Genomic DNA, 27833 nt, shown 5'->3' on the forward strand with positions numbered 1-27833 from the left:
GCTCATATCAGCGTTGCTTCTCATGCAGATCCTGGGTTTTCAGATAAAGTGTTTTTTTTTTTATCAGGCTTTACTGGGATCAGAAGGTCTTTTAATACATACATTCTTAACCCAGACTTAATTTTACACTGTTCTTTCAGAAATTATTTTCCTTGCCTGCTTATTACCAAATTAATGCTCAAAAATTGCATTCTCTGCATCTATATGAAAGGGTAAGCGGTATAGAAGATGAATGAATAAATGATTGCATTAATTTTTTTAAGAATAAGTAACTGGCAGACTTATAACTTAATATCAAACAATTAAAAGGCCCAGTTATTTAACTATTGACTGTTATACGCTGCTTGGACATCCGTTGTTTACGTGAAACTAGTTTCATAATCTCTGTTTGTGCTTAAATGTCAAAAGCCTGTAATTGATTTTTGACCTTCATCTTATCTTCTTTTTACTGCTTTACCATTTGTTTTCCTTTTTCCTGAGTTACATCCTGTTATATATTTGACCTCGTTTCTTGCACTATTTTGAAATAATCCCGTCCAGTCACCAATCATTACAAATCTTTGTTAGCAAATTGCTCCAAGGATATGTTTCCATTATGTCATTGTAAACTTTAATTTAAATGTTATATGTGAGCAAACAATTTCTCTGGATTTTGTTTGTGAATCTGGTCCGTATAAAAACCATAAGCTTCGACTTAAACTGATTATATCGTTTATGTTACTATAGCACGTGAGGGTAATTACTTAAACTCAGAGTATAGAAAGTCGTATAATGGCGCAGTATACGGTCCTTTTCTGTCATCGCCGCAATACAGAATATGTCATTGCCGGGGGCTGTAGGGCTTAGCCGAGTGACGCAGCGTTTAACTTGGAGAACAACTGAAGCGTCTCTGTCTGCTGGCTTCCTGCTGGGGAAATAAGGGGGAAAGTTTCCAGCGCGCGATATTAACCAACCTGGACACATTACGAGAAATTGCGAATATTTCCAGTAGAAGGAGTTAAAAGTAACTTGACACCTCAACTGTCTGCAAAATATCAGAGAACCACCAAAGTTAATACATGGCTTGTTTGAGTAGCGGCGCTGCCGACGCCAGGCGCTCCGACTAGGCTGCTGGGAACGTGCGCTTCGCTCGGGTAAGACGCCGACTAAACGCGGCTGCGATGGAGCCGCGCAATATCACTAGAAATCGTTCTGTAACAAGATGCAACAAGTTTCAATACTGTCATTGTACACCGAACAAAATATTAAACTATCGTTTTACTTTCAATCTTCCTTTCGAAAACATATATTGTTATTATGTTTATGTGTTTCTTAATATTGCATTGTAAGGTAAATGGAATTAGTTTACCTTAAGTTATTAAATGTTTAGTAATTTGCTACAGGTAGATTACATAGGTAATTGCAAGGAGACGTTTAAACGTATTCCAGGTAGATACCAGTTTCCAGGCTCAACTTTGGATAAAGGATTTAACAGTGCGACGGAGCTTGTGTACCTTCGGTAGTAAACTTTACTTTAGCGGTCAAATCATCAGCCGGTTACACACACGAACACGTGATACACATAGGCTATACAAATAAATGCAAAATAAGGCTGACAATGCAAGTGCGTATACAACTGCTGTTTTTGCTCTCCAAATGATAATGTTGATGATGGTGATATAATAATAATAATAATAATAATAATAATAATAATAATAATAATAATAATTATTATTATTATTATTATTATAATTGTTGCTGTTGCTCTTGTTGTTAAATTAATCTTCTGAATATTAGGGTCATTAGGTGTCGGGGCTGGACCCTATTATTGTTATTAGACATAGGTGTAGTGTTCAACACTTCATAACAAAGCAGATCCAAGGTTTGCTGAAATGTAATAATAATAATAATAATAAAATTGCATTAGTCAATTTCTATGTATAAGCTTTAGAAACAATTGGAAATGATAAATGAATCACCAGGTATAATTATCTAACTGAAACTATAATAAAGGGTTTCAATGAAGTTTTCCTATGTTTCAAATAGAAAGAAATGGTTTGCTGGTTTATACAGCATTATCATGTAGCAAGTGCAGACTGGCCTTGGAAAGAAAGAGAGTGATTTTTACAGGATATTCTCAGGTCTGATGTGGAGAGGAAGGTCTAAAGTGTATGGAAACAAGCCCATTCAGCTTCTGGTATGTGTCTGCGCATTGAAGCACATCACTGAGATCCGTTTAATTTTATTCCTGGTAAATGGGCCCAGACAATGGACTCGCAGAGCTCCTGCCCAGAAAAACTCACACCAATAATGAGCTTAAGGAGTGCACAAGCCTGAACAGTTAGATTTCTACAGTATGGAAGCTTGCCGAACAGTCCTGTCAGGACTCATGCTGACTTTCGTACTCATTAGCATCCCCAGTTTCTGTTTGAGGGAGCTGGCAGTTTTTTTTTACACCTCAGGTTGAAGGATTGAACTTTTCCAGATGTTTGTCCCAGTTGCAGGCCTCCAGTTGCATCAATATATATATATATATATATATATATATAAAAAATCAATTAACATAAAGGCTGTGAAATTCATCCATAGCAAATTTTTGTTGCCAGATACCACCTCATGGAAAGCCATATTTGTAGGGACTCATATTTTCTGTTCTGCTATGATCATGATCCCTGTCTCTCATTATGGCCTGGTATGATGTGTCACTGAATGCAGGTGAGCCTGGTAGAATAGAATTGTCTATAAGATATGACAAACGAGGTTTGTTCTACAGAGTTTTGTGCTGTATTTTATCTGCCATATGTACACACTCACACCTTCATGTCTAACTTCAGCCTTTTAGCAAACATGAGGATTCTGCTGGCCGTGGCTGTCCTTCAACTGCTGCCTCTTCCATCACTTCTGGTGAGTAGAATGTTCTCGTCAGTACAGCAGAATATAAGGCACTTGTGTGTTTTTTTATCTGGTGCTGTAGATTAATAAGCATTTGGTGGTATGTCTAAGGCTAGTAAAAGCTGGTGATTGATTTTTGATGTTGTTCCAGGTGTATTTGATGTATATGTGCACTGGGTACTATAAGAACTACATTGTCATTCAGAAATGTTTGTTGCATTACACAGGCAGTCACCGGGTTAAAAATGACAACTCGTGCTTACGAACAGACTGTCATAAAGCCTATTATAAAAAAAATTCTGGTTAAATGTAATGGTTCGTAAAAATGAAAGCTTGCACTACTTTATGACGATTATGAAAACATTGCCCAGCTTCCACAGTTTGTGAGTTCAAGGTACGTACAGTACAATACAGTATAGTACAGTACAGTACAGTATAGTATAGTACAGTAAGTACAGTATAGTACATTACAGTACCATATGTAGTTACTTTCATCATTAATGTATAATTATCATCATTATTAGGTGCTGTATTATTAATTTTCCTACTTATCTACAAATTGGACTTAAAGACGGACTTAAGGAAAGGATCCCGTTCGTACCCTGGGGGCTTCCTATACTCAACAGTATAAAGAGAGAAATTTAGAATTTTATGTTGATGTCAGATATTGCTGGCACAGTAAACTGGAAGTCATACAAAATTAGCCATGAAAATACACATAACCCTGTCTTATTTTCTAGCGCAAAGGGTTGTAGGACTAATAAAGTATGTAAAATGTAAAGTATGTAAAACGTGGGGAGGTATTATGATTATTTATTCACTGAAAATGCAGTGAAAATGCTACCATTTTAAAAAGGCAAGTATGTAGTGGTGCATATGCAGAGTTGGCTGATATAGCCATTTTACAGGCACCCGGTGCTGATCACTGGGAGGACTGGGGGCAGTGGGGACAGTGCAGCCGCAGCTGCGGTGGCGGCGTGGCCATGAGGACACGGCGATGCATCACGCTCAGGTACGCGCATGCACATGCGCCATGCTCAGACCCGTCTCCGACCTTCACCTGTAATTGTAGGTTCTTTAATTGCTCGTTCCTAAAAAAAACATCGTATGTGTAGCTACACAGAAGTGAGTCCGTTATCGTTGGCTGCTTCTGAATGTGTCGTAAAATCCACCGCTCGGTGTGGTGCAAAGTGACACGAAAATTTAGGATTTTAATAATATTTGCCCTGACAAAAATTTGCCTTCACCAGGAACTACTGGTAATATCTATAGTGTGGGCTTGACTTTTTGTTTTGAGCAGCGGGGGGGGGGTTATGTTGAGGTCTCCTCCCATTTAAGGGGGTCCAGGGGGTTGTATTGGCTGGTTTTGATTATAATTTATGTCCATGATTCAAGGATCATCAGTTTTTATTACTTTATACGTTTATAATACCGTTTTTTATTTTACTCTTTTTCTGTACTAACTAGACAAGTCTATAAAAAGTCTAGATTAACTCATTATGCTTGATGTTCAATATGAAAAATTACTGTTAAATAACTAGTTAGCACTGGTTACAGTAGCAGCCATAGTAGTGATTTGACCTGCTTTCTTTATGGCACATTTCAGTCTTTGAATGAGCTGTTGGTTCATATATTGGTTAATGAAGTGTAAACTTCCCAAATGCAAGTTCTTCTTACCAAACATTTCACTTTCAGGTTGAAATGCCTATTGCTTTTCACCCGTATGTTGCCAAAATCCTGCTGAGACAAAACATGCAGCAAACCTTTTCTAGGAGTGGCCTCGTTAAACATTTTTGCAGGCTTTTTCACTCGCAGATGCGGTGTTGGGCCTCTCCAGGTGGAGCCGGAAAGGGGCCTCTTTCAGAATGTGTGACTGTGCTGTCAGAACAAGAAAAATCGATACAGTACAAATGAAGAACTTTAGGCTTGGCCATTAGGATGTCCTTTGTTTTTAGTGCTGTAGTCTGTTATCCAATTCAAAATGTAGCGCTAAGGTACAGAAATATATGTGTTGTCTTAAAAGCAGCAGATTAAAATAACAAGTAGCAAATTTAATGAAGCGGGCTTAGAAAAACCTTCTTTGAGACACCGGATAGACACATCAAAAGCTGTGTAATCTGGATGCTGTGCAACGAACAGAATGATCAAAGAATACGAAATAACTGGAAGTTCTCATTTGCCGTGAATGCTTTTTTTTTTTTTGATGGTGGAGGCAGGAAAACCGTTGCACGAAAGTATTAATTTGTGCATAAGTGAGTGTTTGATTTGATGTCAGTGTGGGTATTAATAACAGTTGGTAATGTTTAGCCTGACAGGCTGTGATACTTAACTCGCATGGCTTCATGGCCGTAAATCAGTGTGCTGGAATCCAGTCTGCATGTTCTCTCTTGCACTAATGTATACTTCATACCTCCAGAGCGCAGATGTATCGTCTGTCTGGACTTCGCGGAGTTCACTGTCCCCTGATGTCCACCATCACCATGGGACTGGTTGTTGGGGCTTTTTGTCTAAAGACTTTTTCTATATAGACGTATTAGTGTGTTGACTGTATCTGCATGATTTATTCCTTAGCATTCTGTCGTAGACGGTTGCTCTCCCCCATTCAATAAGCTACCTGTCAAACGATTTAGCGTCTGCATGATAGCTTGCCTGAGGCCCCTAGAGGCCCAGGACTCAGCCGAAGTTACATGCTTTCTTTAATGAACTTCTTAGCCATATTTTTAGTGGAAGTATGTGAAGGTGGGATATTATGTACAAATTAGAACTATATATTTATCTTGATTTGGGGAAAATGCTGTTAACCTATATCATTTGCTTGGATCTGAATGAAACAAAGAGGAGAGCAGCATCAGATATTCTGATGTTGTAATACTGCTGGCAGTTTCAAATGCTTAATTCCCCCATAATTAGGTTTTTTCAGACTAAATTTGGAGAAAAAACAAGATTCTTAAGATTAATCTTTTTCAGTTTTTAAAACATAACTGATTTTAAAATGATGTACATAATATTGTGTAATTTTTATGGATGCCATCACTTTTTATATTGGTTACCTTCACTGGAGAGAAAAAAACTTTGCTGGCAATAAAATGGATAAATTGCCAATTTCAAATACATGTCAGGACACCTCAGTGTATAATTTTAACCTTAAATAGTGTGTAACCTCAAATAGTGTGGAATAGGGAGGGACAAGAAATACTGATTGTATTTAAGATGATGATTCAATTCACACCATACGTAGCATGCATTAGCTAAAGTTTATACATTGCTGAGGGTGTCACATTCTCGTTAGTCTTTGCATGTTTGTAATGCTGGCCGTTTGTTGAAGTAATTTGTTTGAGGTAACAGTAAAACAGTACGTCTAGCTGCATACAGTTCTGTAATCATGCAGTATAGCTGTCTTGTGAATCAACTTTTCTGTGATATACAGCATAATTTTTTTATTTTTCTTTCAAAAAGAATTAATCCATCTGGTTGTGTTTTTCGTTGCCGGTTGTTTTAGAATACCCAGGCAAGGCAGCCTCAGAATCAAACAATTATTTGAAATGTACCTTGTACATCCTCTCTTCAATTACTGCATTTCCAGTAGTGCTGCGCAGTCAATTGATTTTTAATTTTGGCTTCCAACGATTATCAAATCAAAATAATTGAGATGAAACGATTATTGTGTCGCATTTCGTTTCACAATGATGCTCCTGTTTTGTCTTGTGTTATGAATCCAGCGCATCCCATTCCAGCCCGCAGCTGAATTATATTTAAAGTTCAAGGAAATCCACTGTTAAAAAGACAAGTGTTTTTAAAAATAGTTCAGTAAATGCATGATATTTCCACAGTCAATGAGTAATCATGTAGTGGTCTCAGTTTTGACCAGAGAAATCGCGATTATGATTTTTGCCATAATCGAGTAGTCCTAGCTCCCAGACATGGGAAGAAAGTGTACAAGTGGAAAGTTTGCGTGTTGATCTTTTTTCAGGTTGATTTTTATAGTTCTTTTGGTCCTGGAAATGGTTAAAAAACATGGATAATCTTACAAAGTACAAAGATTTGTCAACACCATACATTTAGTCTTTATTCTCTCATTGAGTTAGTGAATTAGTAGTTTCCTTTAAGAGGTACGATTGGATCAGGTATTCCACTAAATGAAAAGGTCTGGAATGGCTCCTTGCTGCCCCACCCCATCTCTAATGCAACCTGTGCCTGTGGCCTATTTATTTTGGCAGAATTTATGTCCCTTTTTCCAAGGGGCAATTGCCATATAAGGAGAATAAAGGTAGACCAGCCCATTCCATCTCCCTGTGGTCCATTCTGTTTGAGTTATTTAAATCACCGATTCCTTTTGTCACTCTCCGTGTGCCAAACCCATTCTATGGCAGAAGTTGTCCCCCTGGGCCATACAGAATGTATGTCTGTAGCTCCGAAGAGTGCATCTATTCCGAGTCTGTTATTCATGTTTATGTACACTGCCTGGCCAAAAAAAAATCGTCGTAATTTGAATTTATATCAGCAAATACTTAATGACTGGATCATTATTACAGCTCAGCTACGTTATGCAGCAATAAAGTGAAGTCAGCTGAGTACTTGAATCTACTGAATGGCCAGGTTACACCTCCATACATCATCAATGGATTTTTTCTTCCCTGTTGGCATGGGCATATTCCAGGACAAGAATGCCAAGATTCATTGGGTTCGAATAACCAAAGAGTGGTTCAGGGAACATGAGGAATCATTTTCACATATGACTTGGTCACAAATAAGTCAAATGATGACTTTTTTTTAGCCAGGCAGTGTATATTGCCATTGGTTTTCCAATTTAGCTTTTTCTGTTCCAGACTGAAGTGCTTCTGAATATGAAGTCATTTTCTGATAGTAAAGAAAGACAATCCTAATGTTTCTGTTTTTAAATAAGTCACCTTGTGTTACAGGTCAGATGGGGGATTCAGTTGTGTTGGACCTTCCATATCCCATCGTTCTTGCAACATCCAGGTATTGCACAAATCTATTCTGCACCTCTTTTGCCACCATAACTCTATTCAGCTTAATGTGGAGTTATTCAGTTTTATGCAGCATTATGGTTCTTGAAGAACCGATTTAACATATAAGGTTTGTTAGTGGTTAAATCTATGTAGTTAACAGGGGCAGTTCTGGAGGAGGGCAGGGGGGCCAGTGTTCCCCTGACAACATAGCATGCCCCCCCCCCCCCCCGTCGCCTAAAACTTTGTGCGCTGCAAACAGGCGAAACACAAACATAAGCATATTTTCTTCACGGACTCTCAGCGTGGGTGCGCCAAAAATAATCAAGCCTGTGAAAGCAAGCCAGTCCAAACAGGAAATCAAGAGTGGGTTACATATTTGTAAAACACATTAAATCTAACTGCAAAGCATTGCATAAATAACTTATCAGTTTTCAAAATTGTCTTTTGCTTTTTAATGCTGGCAGTCTAGTGTAAGTAATACTTGGAGGACGTTAAGGTCAAATGCATCTGGCCCCCTACTAGAACAACTGGCCCCAGCCTGGCCCCCCAGCCTGGCCCCCCAGCTGAGATGGTCTACAACCACCACTGATGATTAATAAGACTTGATATTCTCACTTTCCTAGTCTTTTTCCAACTTGCTACCCCAGAGGGAGGCAAACACACCTTTGTAATTTATATATCCTCTTTCCTTTAATGATGTGTCCATCAGACAAATTTAAAAGCCTAAGCATCGCAGTCCTTCCGATTTGCACGTACTCATTCTCAGCTGGGTCTTGAATAGGACTGTCCTGAAGGATCCAGGGACTTCCGAGAGGAGCAGTGTGCGCATTTCGACGGAATGGATTTCCAGGGAAAGCACTATAAATGGCTGCCATACTACGGAGGTAATGTCGACCATGTCTAGAAGAAGTTTTCTACTGCAGAACACCTCCCTGTGCTGCACTGTATTCACAGATTCACTGAGCTACGATATACATCAGTGTTTCCCAAGCCGGTCCTTGGGGGTCCACACATGATCCACATTTTTGCTCCCTCCTCGCTCCCTGCCAGACAGTCCACATTTTTGCTACCTCCTAGCTTCCTGCCAGACAGTCCACATTTTTCCTACCTCCTCGCTCCCTAGGGAGCACAAATGTGGCCTGTCTGTGGGCCCTCAAGGACTGTATTAGGATACGTCATGTTACTATTGGGTTCCTGACAAAGGCCCATAACCCCAGGAACTGACCCTGCGCTCTGACCCCAGGCTTCACTCTTATTTTTATCTCATGGAGAATAATAAGGAATATGTGAAAAACAATGAATTTATACGTCCCTGTAGCCGCACTGTTTTTAATTTTCATTTAATGATTTGCTTTTATTTGATCTTATTCTATGTAAAGCAATCTGAATGACTTCTGTGCTTGCAGATGCGCTAATAAACAAACTTGCCTTGCCCAAATGGCAAGTAAAAGTATCAATATGTCCCAAAACAATGTCTATATACAGTTTACGTAATTTGCCTTCCCTGTTGTTCCAATTTGGAACTTTAAGATACTCCATCCCATGGAGGCTGCCCACTAAATTCAGAACAGGCACGCCTGCTTTGATATGTGTTCTCTCAGGTATGTTCTGTTATGATCTGCAGTTTCCAACAAAAGCACCTGGCTAACAGGCTTAGCTTCAGGGTGTAGAATGGGTGAGAGAACCTTGCTGCATTTGACTATGAGCTAATTCGCCTTCCCCTTTCCGCCAGTGACAGCTGCGGCATGGCGAGCATTAAAACGTGTTTTGACGAGCAAGCTCCTAACGCGTCCCCAAATGTGGCACGTCACTTTTAATGACGGCATTACTGCTTCAGTGTTAATTCCTTGCCACTACATCAGCAGGCTTATGGGATTTAATCCATCCTCACTGGAATCTGCATTTTAGCCTCATGTTTGCATTATTATTTATGTGAATTGGTGACTGAGAAAACATTTTTAGGGGTGGTATGATGCCGTACTGGTTGGCATGGTTACCTTGCACATTTGCGACTAGGGATTGAGTCTCTGCCGTGGCTCTGTGTGTGTGGAGTTTGCATGCTGTCTGTTAGTTGTCATGGTATTTCCTTTGGGTATTCTGGTTTCCCCCCACAGTCCAAAAACATGCTGAGGTTAATTGGAGGTCCTGAATTAATGTATTTCTGAGTTCCTGAATTTCCCGTCGGTGTGCATGTACCAGGTAATGGATTGGTGCCCCATCCTGGGCTGTTCCCTGCCTTTCGCCAGCAGGCTGTGGACCCCTCACAACCTTGAGTAAGACAAGCAGGTACAGAAGATGGATGGATGAAAAAGAAATTGACTGTGTTAACACAGACTGACATCCGATTCACTGTATTTCTTTCCTTTTCTCTGTGCTTCCTGCGGTATTGAAATAAACACTTATGAGATTAATGAAAAGTGGTTAAAATTGTTTGGAGTCAGAAATGAACCCGATTGCCTTTCTTTTGATTGTGGGAGGAAATCCAGGTGACACCGAGAACACAAACGGCAAACACACACAAACATAACGCTGGAGGTCCTTGGCCTACTGAGCCGCCAAAAGATCAAGATTAAAACGGACTTTAATGATGCCAAGGGGAAAATTCTGCTGCATACAGCAGAAAGAACATACATATAGTGCAGAACAGACAAAGGGCGAGGACAGTGTTCATTGTGCAAACATAGTAAATTGTGCAAAAGTATCCTGCAAAAGCAGGATAAGTGTTCGTTCAATAGTGAGACTCGCTGTGCTTTTCGCTTAAGGGGAGAATCCATGTGAACTTAACTGCATCCCCAGAGGGGAGAACTTCTACTATCGTCATCGCATGGCAGCGGTGGACGGAACGCCCTGTCACCCTGGGCGCAGGGACATCTGCGTGGATGGGGTCTGCAAGGTGAGTAGGCTGTAATACTCACATGCACTGGGTAGAAGGGAGCCTGCTTAAGTGCATTACAGTGTACGCTTTTTGGTATTGTCGGGTAAATGAGAGGAGTGTTTCACTTTGATTGATGTCAGAATGTATGTTTTCATATCTTTGACCCTTTAACTTTCTGTATCTGTAGCGGCTAGGCTGTGACAACATGCTAGAATCACCCCTTGAGGAGGATCCTTGTCTCCAGTGTGGGGGGAACGGACAGTCCTGTCAGCTGGTTAAGGGCACATTTTCTATGCATAACCTCCCTACAGGTAAAACACCATTGGTACACCCCATCTAACCTCCCTACAGGTAAAACACCATTGGTACACCCCATCTGACCTCCCTACTGGTAAAATATCAGTGGTGCACCCCATCTAATCCCCTAGAAGGGCCTTCTCAGACTTTCTGCCTTGGTCTGTTTCACCTTTGAGACCATTTTTATGAAATAGAAGGCAGCTGGATAAGAAAAATAAATAAACAAATATAACTGTACCATAATGTATTAGGTTCTGACTATATAAAGCTTGTTTATAAGTTGAATTATTATTTGCAGGAATATGTATGCCAGTATCAAATGATTATTTTTTTTTCATTTAGGCCAATTAAAATTAATAAATAGTTTTACATGATTCAAACTTCTAAAATATTGGTGAGTAGGGGATTTTATATTTTATATTTTTAGCGAAAAGACGAACGGCAACAGAGATATACTAAAACTAGAAAAGTTCTCAAACAGCTCGCGAAGGGTAATATTACTCCGTATATTCTATTGATGCCCTGCCAAGATTTTAATACCGTGGGCCCACACACAATCTGACAAACGATAAAAACCATTGTCCGAGAAGCGTCAAATTGAAAAATCCGAGGCTGACATTCAAGATTTTTCACCCACAGTTTTTGAGGTGAAAGAAACGGATTTTTGGAAAAATATAAAATATAAAAAAAATCAAGGCGGCACCAAAAAATTGAGGCGGGCGGCCATGTAAAACAATTTATTAATTTTAAGTGGCCTTAAGTGAAATTAAGTCAAATAAAGCTTTATTGTCACCTTAGCCATGTACAGTACATGGTGAAATGAAATGTCATCCCTCCTGGACCGCAACCATGACAGGGCAGACATTGCAGTGTTCAAGACAGAGTTATGGAATAATTTATGCAGTTCTGGAATTCCTGTAAAATTATCAGTAATTTTAGGGGAGGGAAGACTACTACCCATATTCGATTTTGTATTTTCTGTTCAATGTAAAGAATCAATGCGACAAACATATTTAAATTTCTATATTAGTTATTTTTGCTACTGTAGGCTTCACATGCCGATAATCTGCTTTCCATGCTCATTCCTCTCAAGGTTACAATCAGATGGTCATCATTCCTGTGGGATCCACCACCATTCGAGTTCGAGAGATAGTCGCTACTCGCAACTACTTGGGTGAGCAGCGTAGGGAGGTTGTACATAAGACTTGGTAACAACAAGAATCATCAAATTACTGTTTATTAAAAACCCTAGGTGTATAGTTATGTTTTGCATGTTATATTTTGAGCGTTTTCTTCTTAACTATCCATTCAGTACGATGAAGGGTTTACACTTAAATATATGACTGTGTTTTGTACTTACGCAGTGAAGTGATGGAGCCGGTGGACAGGAACTGCTTTTTTTCACTGCTTGTGGTTTCACTTGTTGCATTCTCAGCTATCAAGAATCTGCGGAACGAGTACTATCTGAATGGGGACTGGGTCATCGATTACTCTGGTGCATTACCCATTGCTGGGACCACGTTCTATTACCAGAGAGGCACGGAAGGGGACATGGCACCAGAAACTATTACGGCTCGGGGCCCAACTACTGAACCCCTGGTTATTGAGGTCAGGCAAGCAACCCGACTTTGTTCAAGAACAGCCCAATCAAACTGAGTGAAAGTTTGTTGTTTTATTTTCAGAGGCAATGTGTGATTTTGAGCATAAGTTAGCAGTGTGGTGCTTTGTCTTTACAGTGCTTCAAAGTATTGTGGAAACCGTTCAATTACGTTATTGCTCAGACTTACCCTTAATGTGTAATTATTGTAAATATGTTCATTCTGAGTATTTATTTAAAGTTTCCACTACCAAAGAGGGCCACACTGTGATTTTGCTGCCCTAATCAGCTGACAGTGAGTTAGTAATGTTTTGATATTTCATGAAAATCAAAATATTTATATCATGTCAAATAGAAACCATCCATTAATGAATTTTTATGATTCTATAAATGTGGTTGGATAGTATCTATAAATGGTTATAGTCACGGATGTGCTTAAGACGCTAGATTGTATACTTTGTCTGCTTGATATATGGTTCCATCTTACATGTGTTGAATGTAAGTACTTTAGTACAGTATTTTGTCATACTGGCAGTGTATTGCTGAAACAGCCTTGCTATAACATGAGTGTCGCTGTTAACTGTCTCATCAGTGGCATACAAAAATACTTATATCACTCCTCCTACGTAGCTGATCAGCCAGGGTGAAAACCGTGGTGTGGAGTATGAGTACTACCTGTCCCAGAACCATTCCAGGGAAGGTTATTTCTGGAGTTACGGTTCATGGTCTGAGTGTAGTAAGGACTGTGGATCAGGTACGTCTTTCAGCATCTGTGTTTTTTGTTTTATGATTTCATTTGTTTACTGATTTTGTTTAGCTCGTTTTGTGAAACGCAAAAGGTTCAGCCAGACTACAGTTAACACGGCACATAATTAACTTCAGTTAGTGTTTTTGTGAAAATACAGTTAAGTGAGTTAATTTATGGTTTAAGGTAGAGTCTTTAGCTTGCAATTGAACTGGATAAAGGTTCTTCAGTCCCAAGTGATCTTTAAAAACTTGCGAAAACAAATGTACTATAGAAAATGAATGCCGTTGTGAAGAAAGTGTCATCTCTGTGCTTTTTAGGATACCAGTCTCGCCTGGTGTTCTGTGCATTCGATGACGAGGCTTACCCAGACTATCTGTGCTCTGCCCTTCCACGACCTGCTAGCAATCGGACCTGCAACCTGCAGCCATGTCCACAGAGACGCAGGTGAGCTAGAATATTCGAGGCGTATTAAGAAATGAGGAAAGTGGGCACTCAGGTGAATTTCCATTGTGTGGTTGTGCCAATCCGTTTAGATTTTTTTTTCTGAATGTTTCTGAAATTGAGGTCTTGCTGCCAGACTTTAATACAGGGTAGTCTGTAGGAGACTCAGTGTGTTAGTTCAGTGTATGTTGTGGTTGTCAAGTTTTTGCCAACTTCATACATAATTTAATTTTTCATTAATATTCAAGTTATAGTTTTGTACATTTCCCCATTTACAATTTCAACATACTTTAAATGCATAAATCTATGTATTAAACATTTACTAAATGACAGATTATTTCTTAAATATAACAATGCAGCTTTTCTCAAACTAAAACAATATATCAATATCAGTGTTAATATTTTAATTTGCCATTGTTTTCAAGCTTTTGTTTATCTGACAAAAATACTGAAATTTTGATTGAAATGACTGAACTGTATTGTGGCACTTAAATAATAGTAAATAAGCTAATAAGCTGCTCATGATCCAATCTGACAGAACTTCTCAGGAGGAAATAAATGCCTGGGTAGTGCTTTAAAAAAGCAAGTTAATTAGCAGGGAGAGCAGAAGTGACAATGAATGCAGGCTGTAGAGGGGAATATATTATACGGCTTTGGTCAGGTCTCACAGCTCCTGGTGTGTTTTCATTTGAAAGGATGGCGTACGTGTACCGGCCGCAAATGTGGAGGCCCTTGGAAAGGCCCAGAACATTGGTCTACAGGTAACATGAGGGCCACCCCACCGCAGGAGCAGGCAGCTCACAGTATTTCAGGAGTTTGACCTCAAACACAGACCAAAATTGACAAAGCCCTTAGCCTTGTGTGTGTTTGCACCAGAATTCCCAACGAAAATCACAAACTGCACTTACAATAAGTCCTAGTAAGCAGAGCCACAACTTTTTAATGAAGCGTGTTTTTGCTCAATCTGCTTGATTTTGCTTATAAATGTTTACATTGCGAATGCCGTTTGTGTTTGAGTTCAGTCTGCACCATGGTCTTTTTTGGGCGATCTTTTTGGGAGGTCCTTTTTGGTGTTGCATTTGGAATTGGTGGACAACTGTCCAGCTCAGAGATCTGTTTCCCTCTCCCTTCACCATAATTTTAAGAGGGAAACAAAACTACTTGAATCAGATAAAACAGCTGGGATTGAAAACTTGGAAATTATTTTATATGTATTTAACATGAGAGTTTTAATTGTCTACCTATCAACCTATGATCTTGATTTTGTTTTGTCTGTCTTGATCTTTGAGCTGGGTGGTTGTATGGTTGTTCTGGTAGAATTATTTTGTCTTGGTAATTAGCATAGCTTTATGTCTGGTTTATAAATATCCGTATTGACATATTTCATTGTGTGATTATATGTGCCAACATATTCACCATTTGTTCACCAATTGAAGGACTGTGTGCCACCGGTGTCCCCTAGTGGCTGAAATTTTGAACTGCCTTATGAGGTTTCTGATTGGAATTCAAATCGATCCAAAGCAATCCAGTTACATGGAAAAACTTAGTAGTATTGAATAAATATTCTCTAAATCTTTCCACTATATATTATTTACAAGACACAGTCAAAAATATAAGAATAATTGTCATCTCTGTTGTGTGGATATCGTGTAGTCAAATTTGATTATCTTCCAATTAACACCTTCAGTTTCTTAGTTAATGCTCATTATGGATTTTTTCATAGACTGTTTTTGTAGACATAAACACATAAACTGTCACTAAACTCACCTGAGTGCTAATTATTTTCATGAATGAATTAAAAGACATTTATGGAGTGGAATTAGTATTCATTTATTGTGTAGTATGTTTTTGAAAATTAGTACTAATTCTGTCAGGTTTTGAATTGAATTGCTATGTCAATTCACTTTAGAAGTGAAAAACAGATTGACATTCAGTTTGTTTGGGCTGTTCTTGCAAAAAAAAAATCTGCTTTCCATCATGTTCTTATTAACTGAAACATAGTAGAGTAACTCTGGTGTCTATGTTGAGCTGTCCTTCATCTCCATGCTCACGTGTGGACTTTTCCCACTGATTTGGGAATAATAGATGAATTTATGCATGTTTGTAATATGTTACATGACACGGAAGAACATGCAAACTACACATGCACAAGGAAGGCAACACCTCTAATTCATATCAAAATAATAATAATAATAATACCTATTGATATTTTACGGAGTAGCAGTGTTGCCTCACACTTTCACACTTAAAGGTGAATAAAAATAGGAAGATTTATGATATACAATAAATGTCATCTGAGAAGTACATCTTGATGATTTTTAACACTGTCGAGTGTTGATGTGTTCTAGTGACATTGCAGTCAGCACATTTGTAGCACTGACGGATGCGTGTTCCGGTGCCGTTCTGCTGCTTGGTCGTGGGGGTTGGGGTAGCTTTGGAGCTGTGGGTGCAGGTGGCAGGGGATGCAGTGGAGGTGTGGCATGTGTGGGTGCCAGATTGACCGCTCAGATCCATTCCCTCTGTGGCAGTAATCCCCCTCTAAGTCTGTTCTCCCTCCTGCCCTATCCCTTCCCCTACCTTTGGCAACCCGGAGCTGGAAGATGGGTGAGTGGAGCACCTGTTCCGCTTCGTGTGGCGGAGGCACCCAGTCCCGCAGCGTGCAGTGCCTTTCCCATGATGCAGTGGGCTCCCGCGTGGTTGAGGACTCTCGCTGCGCTGCATACCTGCCGGAGCCTCTCAGCCAGCAGTCCTGCAACTTGCAGCAGTGCGCTGAGTACAGCGTCTCACACTGGACCCAGGTGGGCACTGCAAAGACTGAGCTGACAGACAGTATTGCCCGTGGGAGTTTCACTTGCACAAAATTGTTCTAAGGGCAGAACAAAAAAAATGATTGGTTTAGAGAGATAACCAATCAGATTGTAGAGGAGGTGGGTCCAAGCAACGAGAGGAATCGGGACCAAGACATCTGATTGGTTGGTCCTACCTCCTCTAGTTAGTTGGACCCACCTCCTCTACAATCTGATTAGTTATCTCTCTAAACCAATCATTTTTTTGTCCTGCCCTCAGAACATTTCTGTTTAAGTAAAACTCCCATGAGTGCCAGTATTGGTCTTATCAACTAGTGTTTGATAATTTATTGGGAAACTGAAATGTTCCCTAACTGCCTATTATGACTGACTGTGATCAGCATTAGCTGTAACAAACTCACAGCCACGATTAGCATAATGTTTTCATGTTGGACATCAACTTGTGAATTTAGGCTCTGTCCATGTCAATATATGTATTAATTTGTTTCATCATCTGTACGGAACCAAAAAGGATGTTCCAAACAGTACACGACAATTCATGTACCGTGACAGCCCAAGTCCGCCTGTTATTACACAGCCCTCCACATACTATTGGTAAAAAAACCCGAAGCTGAAGGTATCTGTTTCCATGCTGTGTTTCTCAGTCTGGTGTCATGATGTTGGTTGGCAGTGTTCAGTCACGTGCGGCAGAGGGGAGCAGACCCGCAGAGTGACGTGCGCGGGAGCAGGTGGGGTGCAGCTCGCTGATTACGCCTGCAGAGGTCTGTCACGCCCCCCCCACGTTCAGCCCTGCCACATGCCTGCCTGTTACCACCACATCTCCTGGCACATCGGAGACTGGGGTCTGGTGAGTGCCCTTGCTGGTGGTGACAGCACACGAAGACACGGCCATTAGCTGCGGACTGATGTGTGAATTCATATTGAATGTAAAATGCTGCGCCGCATAGCATAAATCTGGTTCCTCTTGCCGCCGTCATCTTGTTTACCTCAGTGCTCGAAGAGCTGCGGCTCAGGATTACGGGAACGCCAGGTGATCTGTTCGGACACGGAGAGGAACTTGTACACGGTGGATCGGTGTGACACCCGCGCCAAGCCTCCCACACTGGAACCCTGCAATACCCAGCCCTGCTACAGTGCGCAGTGTGAGTGCTGTTCCTTTGTGCTCTCAGTTCCACAAGAACATGGTGGACCTCGGTGTGTGCTTCAGCGGGTTAGGATGGTTGGGTCTTTGAGCAAAACCCTTAACCCCCAGTCGCCCTGGGGTCTGACTGACCCCATTTTCTCACTTGTGTGTCACTTTGTGTGGATAGAAACATTTGCCAGAAAAGCAAATATGATTACTCCCACTGTGTCTAGTCTACATTCCCCAACTTTAATTCTCTGGTTGAGTGATGTATTTACACCTGTTCCCCTGTGTTTTCTCTGCCCTGCAGTGGTGCCCAGCATGCAGGACCCCAGAGGCTACGACAACACCCTGCATGGATTTCTGCCCTTCGTCCCTGAGGCCCCCACAACAGGTTTTTCATGAATGAATTCACCATTTTCCCCAGTTCCTGTCCCATGTATCATTCATTTGTGTTCCTTGCCAACTCCATTCTTTTTCGGCTGGCTTCCCCCTTCTCTTATATAATCACCAATCCCTCCACCCTTTCACCCCCCCACCAACCGGCAGCAATAATGCAGGCCTGCAGGTTTGTTTGACATTGTTTCCTCAATTTGAAAGGGTTAGTGCTCTCATTGTGTCAGCAACAGACCCTCCTGTATTTAGCCTGACTTTATGTTTGGTTCCGTTTCAGTTTAGTGTTTAGTGTGTCTGAGTTGCTGTTTATGTTTGGCTTATATGTTAATGAGGCTATGAATGGGATTTTCCCTTGAGAGTGTGAGATTCTTTTCTGTATCGGTATGTACTCTCTGTGTATAGCACAATATTGACATTGTCTTTGAGGCAGTGAGTAGTGTTTTTGAGGTGAGATTTGATGCAGTGAGTCGTGTCTTTGAGGTGAGCTTTGAAACAGTGAGTCATGTCTTTTTAGGTGAGCTTTGAGGCATTGAGTCGTGTCTTTGAGGTGAGCTTTGAGGCAGTGAGTCGTGTCTTTTTAGGTGAGCTTTGAGGCAGTGAGTCGTGTCTTTGAGGTGAGCTTTGAGGCAGTGAGTCGTGTCTTTTTAGGTGAGCTTTGAGGCAGTGAGTCGTGTCTTTGAGGTGAGCTTTGAGGCAGTGAGTCGTGTCTTTCATGTGAGCTTTGAGGCAGTGAGTCGTGTCTTTGAGGTGAGCTTTGAGGCAGTGAGTCGTGTCTTTGAGGTGAGCTTTGAGGCAGTGAGTCGTGTCTTTGAGGTGAGCTTTGAGGCAGTGAGTCGTGTCTTTGAGGTGAGCTTTGAGGCAGTGAGTAGTGTTTTTGAGGTGAGATTTGAGGCAGTGAGTAGTGTTTTTGAGGTGAGCTTTGAGACAGTGAGTCATGTCTTTTTAGGTGAGCTTTGAGGCAGTGAGTCGTGTCTTTGAGGTGAGCTTTGAGGCAGTGAGTCGTGTCTTTGAGGTGAGCTTTGAGGCAGTGAGTCGTGTCTTTGAGGTGAGCTTTGAGGCAGTAAGTCTTGCGTTTGAGGTGAGCTTTGAGACAGCGTTGCTGTCAGTTTTACAACAGTATATGCATTTCCATCGATATGTCCCATAAACGTGTGCGTTCTGCCTCTTATCTGAGCCCTTTCTGTGTGTTGTCTGTGACAGTCAGTGCTGAAATCTGTTTTGTCAGTTATTCCTTTGCATTTAGCCCCGTGCTGCTCTTAGTCCATAGGCAGGAGCACAGAGACACGTCATACACAAACACGGTGTCTGACCCCCTGAGCGGGGGCTCGCACTGCTCTCAGTCATCTTACGGCTGCTGTCCCGATGGCTATACCCCCGCCAGAGGGTACAATGGCGAAGGCTGCCCAGAGCAGGACTGCAGACAAAGCAGGTAACTTCATCTCTGTAGACCAGGGTTTGTTACAATGCATTATGCAATAATGCAACAAAGATGTAACAGATTTTCATCACATAATGCGACATTTATATATAATGCGCTGTTCCACATCATGTAACAACACATCATGTAATAACAAATTTGTTACAAATTTGTAGACTACATTATAATTTTATATTGCACTATTACTCTATTATTATTATCATTATCATCGTTATTATCGTTATGATTATCATCATTGTCATCATTATTATTATCATTAAATTTGTTACATTCTGCTGAGAATAATGTGGCATTATTACATAATGCGTTGTTACAGTGTTCTCCAATTCCGGCCTAGGAAGGCATTTCCCTGCTGAAATATATCTTAATCAGCCAGTTACCAGGTTTAGTAGGTGTGTTTCAGCAGGGAAATCTTCATTCTGGCCCCCCAGAACCAGAAATGGGGAACCCTGTTCTAGACCATCACAAAAAAGTGTCATAGAAGTCAGAGGCTCATAAACACGTAACATTTAATTCTATTGAGAAATTTTCTGTCACATACCAGGTTTTCAATTTTTTTTGAGTTAAGCTCATTAATGCCTGAACGTTCATTCTGTTGAAACTGAGAGGTCAATGAACCTACATGAAGCAGAGTGCAAACCAGGCAAATAGCTGTTTATATACAGTGTCTAGCTGGATTTCCTTCATGTCTGATTTTGCCAGGTATGGCTGCTGTGACGATGACGTTTCTGCAGCACAGGGTCCCAACAGAGAAGGATGCATGGAGTACAGCGTGAGCCGCTCTTTGGTGAGGGCGGTCCTGTGCCATCGCATTGCCCCCCTGTGTGTCCCCAGACAGATGCTTACCCCCTCTGCCTGCCTCCCCAACACCAGGGTAAGACCCCTACCCCGGGAGAGCTCAGTGAGCAGTGCCGATCTGCCACCTTCGGGTGCTGCTATGATCGGGTGACGTTAGCCAGCGGCCCCAACGGAGACGGCTGCCACAGTCCGCCTCTCGATGGTGAGTAATGGAAACTGAGAAATGTACGACCTCAATACGCTAAAGGAACTCTTTTTTTATTAGGCAATGGGCTCTTCGTTAATAAATAGCAAACAGCCTTTTGTGTGATCCTTGGAAAACTGGAAAAGAGGAGTAAACAAATATCAGTATTTAACATATATAGATCGTAACAGGAGGTCATTCCTGACCATGGCAATAACCATTGATAACACTAAATTTAGCATATTTGTACATTTAGCTTATTTGTACATATATATTATTGTAATTTGTAGTTTGGTGTTCTGTCTATGGTATTTGTCTATGGTCTTCTGTCTATGGTGTTTGTCTATGGTGTTTGTCTATGCCTACCTCATGTCTGTGTTTGAGATCTCCAACGATTTAGAGGGAGAAATGATTATTGGGAGGTTGTATTAGCCGGTTTTGATTATGGGGGGGGGGGGGGGGGGAGTTACAACCCCCCCCATCCCCCTGTAATTTACACCCATGCCCCTTGGGAATACATAAAGCAATCTAAGTCTAAGTCTAAATCTGAATCTGAAAAACATATGGTAAGGCTTTACATTAGCAGCACCCTCATAATATCTTTATAATGCATTCATAGAACATTCATTGCAACATCATAATGCATTCATAGAACATTCATAAGCAAGATGTCAGTATACCTTAAGATGTCTTATACCTTCGTAAGTAGAGGGGCATCTGTATTTAGAGGAATACTAGTTTAATTGTTTAGGTTTATCTTATATTTATATTTTTTTAATGCAAAATTTCATCTTTCAAGTTTAGTATAGATAATGTAAGCTGTATGGAAAGTGACGTGATAATTTGATTGTCAATGTCCTTATTTATGGAAAAGCGAAGTATGGGTTTATTGTTGAGTATGTTTGAGATGGGTTATTGTCATTGGTGATTGGTGACATTTTTTTTGCAGCGCAAAGGCCAGCCTGCTCCCTGCCCTACGCCCAAGGCCCGTGCAGTGACTGGACAGCCCGGTATTACTATGACTCACACACCAGTACCTGTCTCCACTTCTGGTATGGCAGCTGCCAGGGCAACCGGAACAACTTTTTGGCGAAGGAGGAGTGCGAAAGGGAATGCCACAGCCACAGCCAGGGCCAAGGGCAGCCGCGCCTTTTCCAGGTGTCAGGAAGGAGGGAGTCGACGCCCAGCCACGGACGGGACATGAGGCAGCTATTCACCGTCAACCGAGGCTCGGATTCAGGTAGCAGACAGGAAAGCAGTGCCGCTACACAAGCTCACCATCATGGCCACCTCCCTGTCCCCAGCAAGCTCCAGCACACCTATCCCACGGCGAGGTAAGACAATGTGGACCTCTCCTTACCCTTGACCAAGGCCCCAAGCTCCTCGCCCAACCGTTCTATTTCACCATTCCTGGGATGGAGCTGTGCTGTTCTACTGTCTCAGAAAGAACTTGCCATTAATGTCCATGTGATCTGAGAGCAAGGTAGGTTCTCAGGCCAGACATACACACACCTGTCCCTAAAACCAAACACCCACAAGACACAACATGCACACCATACATACATTCAAGAACCTGACTAAAGAAGCCATACAAGAAAAGGCCCAGGTGGAGAATTCTGTACTTTGGAACTTTTTTCTTTTTTTGTTGTTCTTCACTCAGTCATCTGCTTGTAGAGCTGTAGGTGTCTTGTAGTGCCTGTCGATTCATGAACTCTGTGTTTCCTGTCATTGCTGATGTCATTAAATTGAACGGATTAAGAATTTGCCGCATTGTCTGCCTGTGCATCACCGTCTCTGTTCTCAGTCGTAGAAGAACCATACATCTAAAACTAGGTATAACATTAGTAGCCATCTCTGCAAAAGAGAACTTAAAATGCAAACATTCATGCAGCTATATGAATATTTTATCTCCTTAAAATGTATGGTTGCTTCATACGGCAGTGTTTGCGATTGTTAATTTCTTGATTTGAAGCTTCCTTGATTCATTGCTTTCATCCAACCATTAACATAATCTTCTGCTTCATCTATTGTGTCTGACAATCAGGCTCTCTGGCATGCATAGGGGTCATTGAATCATTTGTTCTGTGCCACCAGAGTGTAGATGCTTAGTAGAAAACCAAATAAATGTTCCTCCCAGAGTTACTGAACAATGAATAAAACTCATCATAATCTGTTGACATCTCCCTTGTTTTTAGGATATATCAAATCCATTGTTTTTTCAGAGCATATCATGGTCATGATCTTACTTCTGTTTGTATGTTGTATATTGTCTCTAATTCGTGAACAAAAATTAATACTTGCAATAAATCCCAGCTTTAGCATTTTTTATATATTTAATTAAAATTAACCAAACTGTCCACTGTGATGGCACCAAAAGGCATTGTTTTAGTTTTTAAAAGAAGGTATTAAAAATATTATTAAGAGTTTATGTGTGCAGCAACTTTAGTCCTCAAAGACTCAGTATGATAATAATGTTGCCATATCCTGTTTGGACAAGAAATTAAAGATTTGTACAGATTTTGTTGTTGACCATGGTTGCTCTTATAAGGCATTATTAATAGTATATAGAAATACAGGAATTTTGTTATATGCTTAATTAAATTTTGAATGACAGCACAGCCTGTCCTCCCAGCTATTTTGTGTCTGTACTTTTCACTGTGATTTGCATGGGATTGACAGCAACTCAATCATCTCTCTATTGGATATAACCCAGGGAAGCTAAATTTTTTGCTTAACTGGATAACTTGTTGGATTTAAGGTAGCCTGGGATAAATGTACGTGAATGAAGATGATGCATTTTAAACTGGGGTACCTTAAATCCGACAAGTTATCCTGGCTACGCAAGAGATCCAGGCCCCATATCACACAGTATACTTACTAATACTGTGATTCTGTAGTATTGTCTTGGGTATTAGCTATGGTTCACAGAGTGAGCCCTAGGAGTAGCTGAGCGGCTTATGCCCAGAGATTACCACTATTCACTGTAGGGAACATGCTAAGGTCACATTTTAGGTGCTACATGAAGTCAGGTTCTTAGTGACCCTGAGGTACATAGTTTAACAGAGCATCGAGGTGTTTGAATGAGCAGCAACTCCTTTGGTTTTCCATTTCATTCATAACCTCCTCTCATTTTCTGCCTTATCTGTTTTATATCCATTTTCTTTTCCATTTCTATGTTCCTTCAGACATGAAGGAAATAATCTTTGCTGTCCACCTTAGTGTCTTCAGGTGGGCCATTCTGAATTTCACTCTTGATTCTCATGACTAATCTTAATCATTGTGTGTTCTGGTGAACTAGTGAACCCCCAACCTCCTGAAAAAGGATTAAGGCTTTCTAGAAACTAGGTTAGGCAGCATATAACTGTCACACCTGTTACTGTCCGCGATGTGGATACAGAACGGATAGTCAATATCTCTTTATAACAGAATACATAATAAAGATAAAGCAATTCTATAGCATAATACATTAACATAATAACTTTCATATGTTTCATCTGGAATTAGTGTCTCTTCTAAGTATTTTTGAAATTTTATTAGGTTTTATTATCTTAGTATTGACATGAAGTTTTTTTTTTTTTGTCTGGATCCAGTATTTCTCAACCAGACCCTCAGGAACCTCCACATTTTTGCTCCCTCCCAGCTCCCAGCCAATCAAATACACAGAATACCTGGTACTGGTGCTCTGGGAGCTGGGAGGGAGCAAAAACGTGGACGGTGTGGGGGTTCCTGAGAACTGGGTGGAGAAACTCTGCTTTAGTGTGTCTCTTTATCTTTCACTTCTTCCTCTGCCTCTTCCTGTGCCTTTTCTGCTGTTCCTGCTTCACTTTTGTGTGCCCCCCATTCTCTCTAAGCAGCCTTGGTGTGAGCATTGATCAGTCAGACCCCTCCTCGATAGAGGGGCGTGTGGGACAGACTGTGATACTGCCCTGCCAGGTCACACATCCGCCTTCCTCCACCATTGTGGTAGAGTGGAGAAAAGATGGAAATGCCATCTCAAACTCCAGGTGAGCAGACCACATTGTTCATCATCATCATCATCATCATCATCATCATCATCATCATCATTATTGTTGTTGCTTAATTCCTTTCCTAACTGGACTCATAATCTGTATATTCACATGCATTTTTTGTTGAAACTCTTTAGGTTACGTTCATTGCCAATGAATCTAAGAATAAACGAACAGCCTTTTGTTCTTAAGGTGTTTACACCATCATACATGGTGGCTGTTTCACAATTCTGGACTGTGATATTGAATATTCCTGCTTGTGAATGTTAGATTTTGTGACCTTCTGTCTGTATTCACAGGTATCAACAGCAACCGAATGGTTCTCTATTGGTGGGACCCCTGACCATGCAGGATTCGGGTTGGGTGCTTTGTGTCGCCACAAGGGGGCGAGAGAGAGACCACCGCTACATTTACCTTTCTGTGTCCGGTTAGTTCATTACTTGTGTTTTCTATCAGTTTTGTTGGATTCATCCTTTTCACAGGATTTTTATTCCCAGAGAAAGTTCTCTGAAACCTTGAATTTATTTTGCTCATAGCCACTGGTCTTGAAAAATATGTAAATCATCCAAACACTCTCTGTGACAGAAGAATCTTCTCCGAATATGCAGAGCAATAATTACAAAGATGGTGTGGAGAGGCAAGGGTCAGAGGTCATTCAACCATCCATCATTCAAACACCCAAGCAGAGCTCCCACAGGTACAGAAATAAATATTCTCCACCATCCTTGGTCGTGGTGCAGTAGAGATTCTGATTCTCACAATTACACACATACCCGCATATTCATCCACTTAATGTTTTGTTCTTGTGATGACAGGCTTAGTATTGATCAATCAGACCCCTCATTAGTGGAGGGTCGGATGGGCCAAACAGCCAGGCTCCCCTGTAGACTCTCCCACGCAGCCTCCATGCGCTCTGTCACCATTTCGTGGAGCAGAGATGGACAGACCATGAACTCATTTAGGTAACTGACTCTGACATATGTTCTTATGTAATAATCTGATGTATAATGCAGAGAACACTATTATCGTGAACTGACATATTTAATGCTAATAAAATTACAACACTTGATGCAATATTAATGTTAACTGGATCCTTTAATTTGCTGTAGACACATTCAGCAATCTGATGGATCCTTGACAATTAATCAGCTGACCTCTGAAGATTCTGGCATCTATACCTGCACTGTTTCTAACCACAACCATAAAGATGAGCGACAGTTGCAACTCAAAGTGTTAAGTATGCAGTTCCATAGTTATCGTTTATTTTTTAAGACGTATATAATCTGAATTTCATGTGATCCTGCAAATGTGTTCTGCTCTTGTACCTGTCCATGTATGCATCTCAGGGGATTTGAGGATCACGACAGCGCCCAATAACATCCAAGTCTCTAGGGGCAGCACAGCACAGCTGCCTTGTGTCGTCTCTGGGGACAACGTCAGCATTGGATGGTCAAGGTTAGAGATATTTTATTGCAGCCAAAGAATGTCTTGGTGCTCAGAATCAAGCCAGTAGAATTTGTTATATACCAGCTAATGCTATTTATTTAAGCATTACAGTTTTTTACATCCATTTGATATCATCAATTTTGATGTCAAGAATTTATTTTTGCTAGCTATTCCTGACTAGAAGGCACTAATTTATAGTGTCGCTCAGCATTTTAATGCGTTACACCCCCTGCAGAAATGGAGTACCAGTACGACCAAATGGCCGTAGTATCCAGGTGTCCTTAGATGGGAGTCTGATTCTGAACAATGTACAGCCATTGGATGAAGGGTCGTATACCTGCAACGCCTACACTGGTACCTACTCAGTCAGCGCCACGGCCGAGGTGCGGGTTACCAAGGATCTACAGTCAGGTAGGCACAGCACCACCTTCTAACATCTACACGCTCCACATGTTTATCGTACCACCCATTCATTTTTCTTTCCTTTTCTCCATCAATCTGCCCCATTTTTGCAGGTTTTACAGTAGAAGCGTAATGTTAAATGTCAGAGGAATAGCTACCTCTAAGTGCTATAGTCACTCATTGCCTCTGTCATGCTCATTCTGCAGGATTGGCTGCAGGAGAAGGTATCTCTTTGGATTGCACGGACCAGCCAGAGTTAGCAAACTGTGACCTGATTGTGTATGCCCGTCTGTGCTCGAATCAGTATTACTCCAGTTTCTGTTGTGCTAGCTGTGCTCGGCACGCATAGGGCAGCGAGGGAGCTGGCAGACTGTGTGTAGCGAAGGTGAACAGAAGCCATAGCCTTGGGACTCAAGCTTAAGGACCAAAAGCAGACACAGCACATCTGCTTCACTTGCTTACAAGGTTATTTAAAAACCGAATCATAAATATCATGTTTAAATTGGAAATAAAACTGAGATGGATTAATTTTCCATACTGTGTAACACTCATATTTTTATGTTAATAAATATTATAATAGTAGATATACCTGTTGGAGTGAGTGAATTTTTTTTTGGATATTTTTACTGTTATGTAATTTTAGTCACATGAATTCTTTCTGTTTTCCCATCAGAAAAATGATTATTAGTGCCTGCCTGATCCTGCTATACTTTCTGTCTCAGCTGTTTTCAATATTAACGCTTTTTCACAATTTTCTGAATCCTGTATATTTTCTTACGAAGATGCAGAAATGCAAACGACAGGTTTTTGTCAAGTGGTTGCTTTTCTTTGATTATCCAGATTTTTCCCCAGTTCATCTATCCATTTTTTGAGATGAAGGTCTTAATATGTCAGCTTTACACGCCGTTTGTTTTTCAGGTTCAGCGATAAAGACATTTTCCTAATAGCCGATCAGATCTGAGCATGTTTTAATATGAGGTTTCAAATAGGGCCTGACAAACGTCTCGGTATCATTCCAGTTTACTCTGAGGTTACTTGATGTGATTTTTTCATTTGTAATGTTTATAGTGTACCAGTGCCTTTTCCTGAACCCCAGTTTCAGAAACATTGGTTGTAAAAGTTAATTCTGTAATTAATAATTCTGGATTATTATTTAACTTAATTATGAACTTAATTATGAAGTTGGTTTAAAAAAAAAAAAACTACACTCTTCACAGGCTGCTTGTTGTAATCAAACTAGCTTGACTGATTACGTGACAGATACTGTATGCAGTCAGTTACCTAAGTCCACAGTCTTTACCAAGTGTGCTTAACTAATTGCTGTATCTAAAATGGTTCTTAAATTAATTGTTTTACTGCATATTTTTGTGTAATTTGTGAAATGAAGTAAATATTTTCATTAAAATATAAGGCATTTTCCTTGTATTTTATGA

General features: G+C 40.7%; 1 protein-coding gene across 3 annotated transcripts; it reads left to right on the forward strand.

The window, feature by feature from the left end:
• Nucleotides 1-815: 815 nt before the first annotated feature.
• Nucleotides 816-27825, forward strand: paplna (papilin a, proteoglycan-like sulfated glycoprotein). Of its 3 annotated transcripts, none has more exons than XM_023827443.2 (28): nt 816-1133; nt 2814-2883; nt 3780-3883; nt 7791-7851; nt 8623-8725; nt 10604-10734; nt 10904-11027; nt 12107-12187; nt 12449-12621; nt 13241-13364; nt 13676-13802; nt 14495-14560; nt 16393-16597; nt 17277-17453; nt 17598-17748; nt 18040-18123; nt 19386-19554; nt 20266-20350; nt 20437-20563; nt 21495-21879; nt 24400-24549; nt 24852-24979; nt 25138-25249; nt 25368-25514; nt 25662-25789; nt 25899-26007; nt 26234-26409; nt 26607-27825. In XM_023827443.2, the coding sequence occupies exons 2-28, from the start codon at nt 2827-2829 to the stop codon at nt 26747-26749; spliced, it is 3627 nt and encodes a 1208-aa protein (XP_023683211.2). In that variant the 5' UTR covers nt 816-1133; nt 2814-2826; the 3' UTR covers nt 26750-27825. The 3 variants fall into 3 exon arrangements, with proteins under 3 accessions (XP_023683211.2, XP_023683212.2, XP_023683213.2); XM_023827444.2 differs by having other exon boundaries at nt 25141-25249; XM_023827445.2 differs by lacking the exon at nt 14495-14560 and having other exon boundaries at nt 818-1133.
• The last annotated feature ends 8 nt before the right edge of the window (nt 27826-27833 follow it).

Source organism: Paramormyrops kingsleyae, chromosome 14 (assembly GCF_048594095.1).
Source record: "Paramormyrops kingsleyae isolate MSU_618 chromosome 14, PKINGS_0.4, whole genome shotgun sequence".
Taxonomy (NCBI): Eukaryota; Metazoa; Chordata; class Actinopteri; order Osteoglossiformes; family Mormyridae; genus Paramormyrops; species Paramormyrops kingsleyae.

Coding starts and splice junctions, on each gene's coding strand:
- paplna (XM_023827443.2), top strand. CDS start 2,827: ATGAGGATTCTGCTGGCCGTGGCTGTCCTTCAACTGCTGCCTCTTCCA. Junction 16,598..17,276: donor GCGTCTCACACTGGACCCAG/GTGGGCACTGCA, acceptor GTTGGTTGGCAG/TGTTCAGTCACGTGCGGCAG. Junction 21,880..24,399: donor CACACCTATCCCACGGCGAG/GTAAGACAATGT, acceptor CTCTCTAAGCAG/CCTTGGTGTGAGCATTGATC.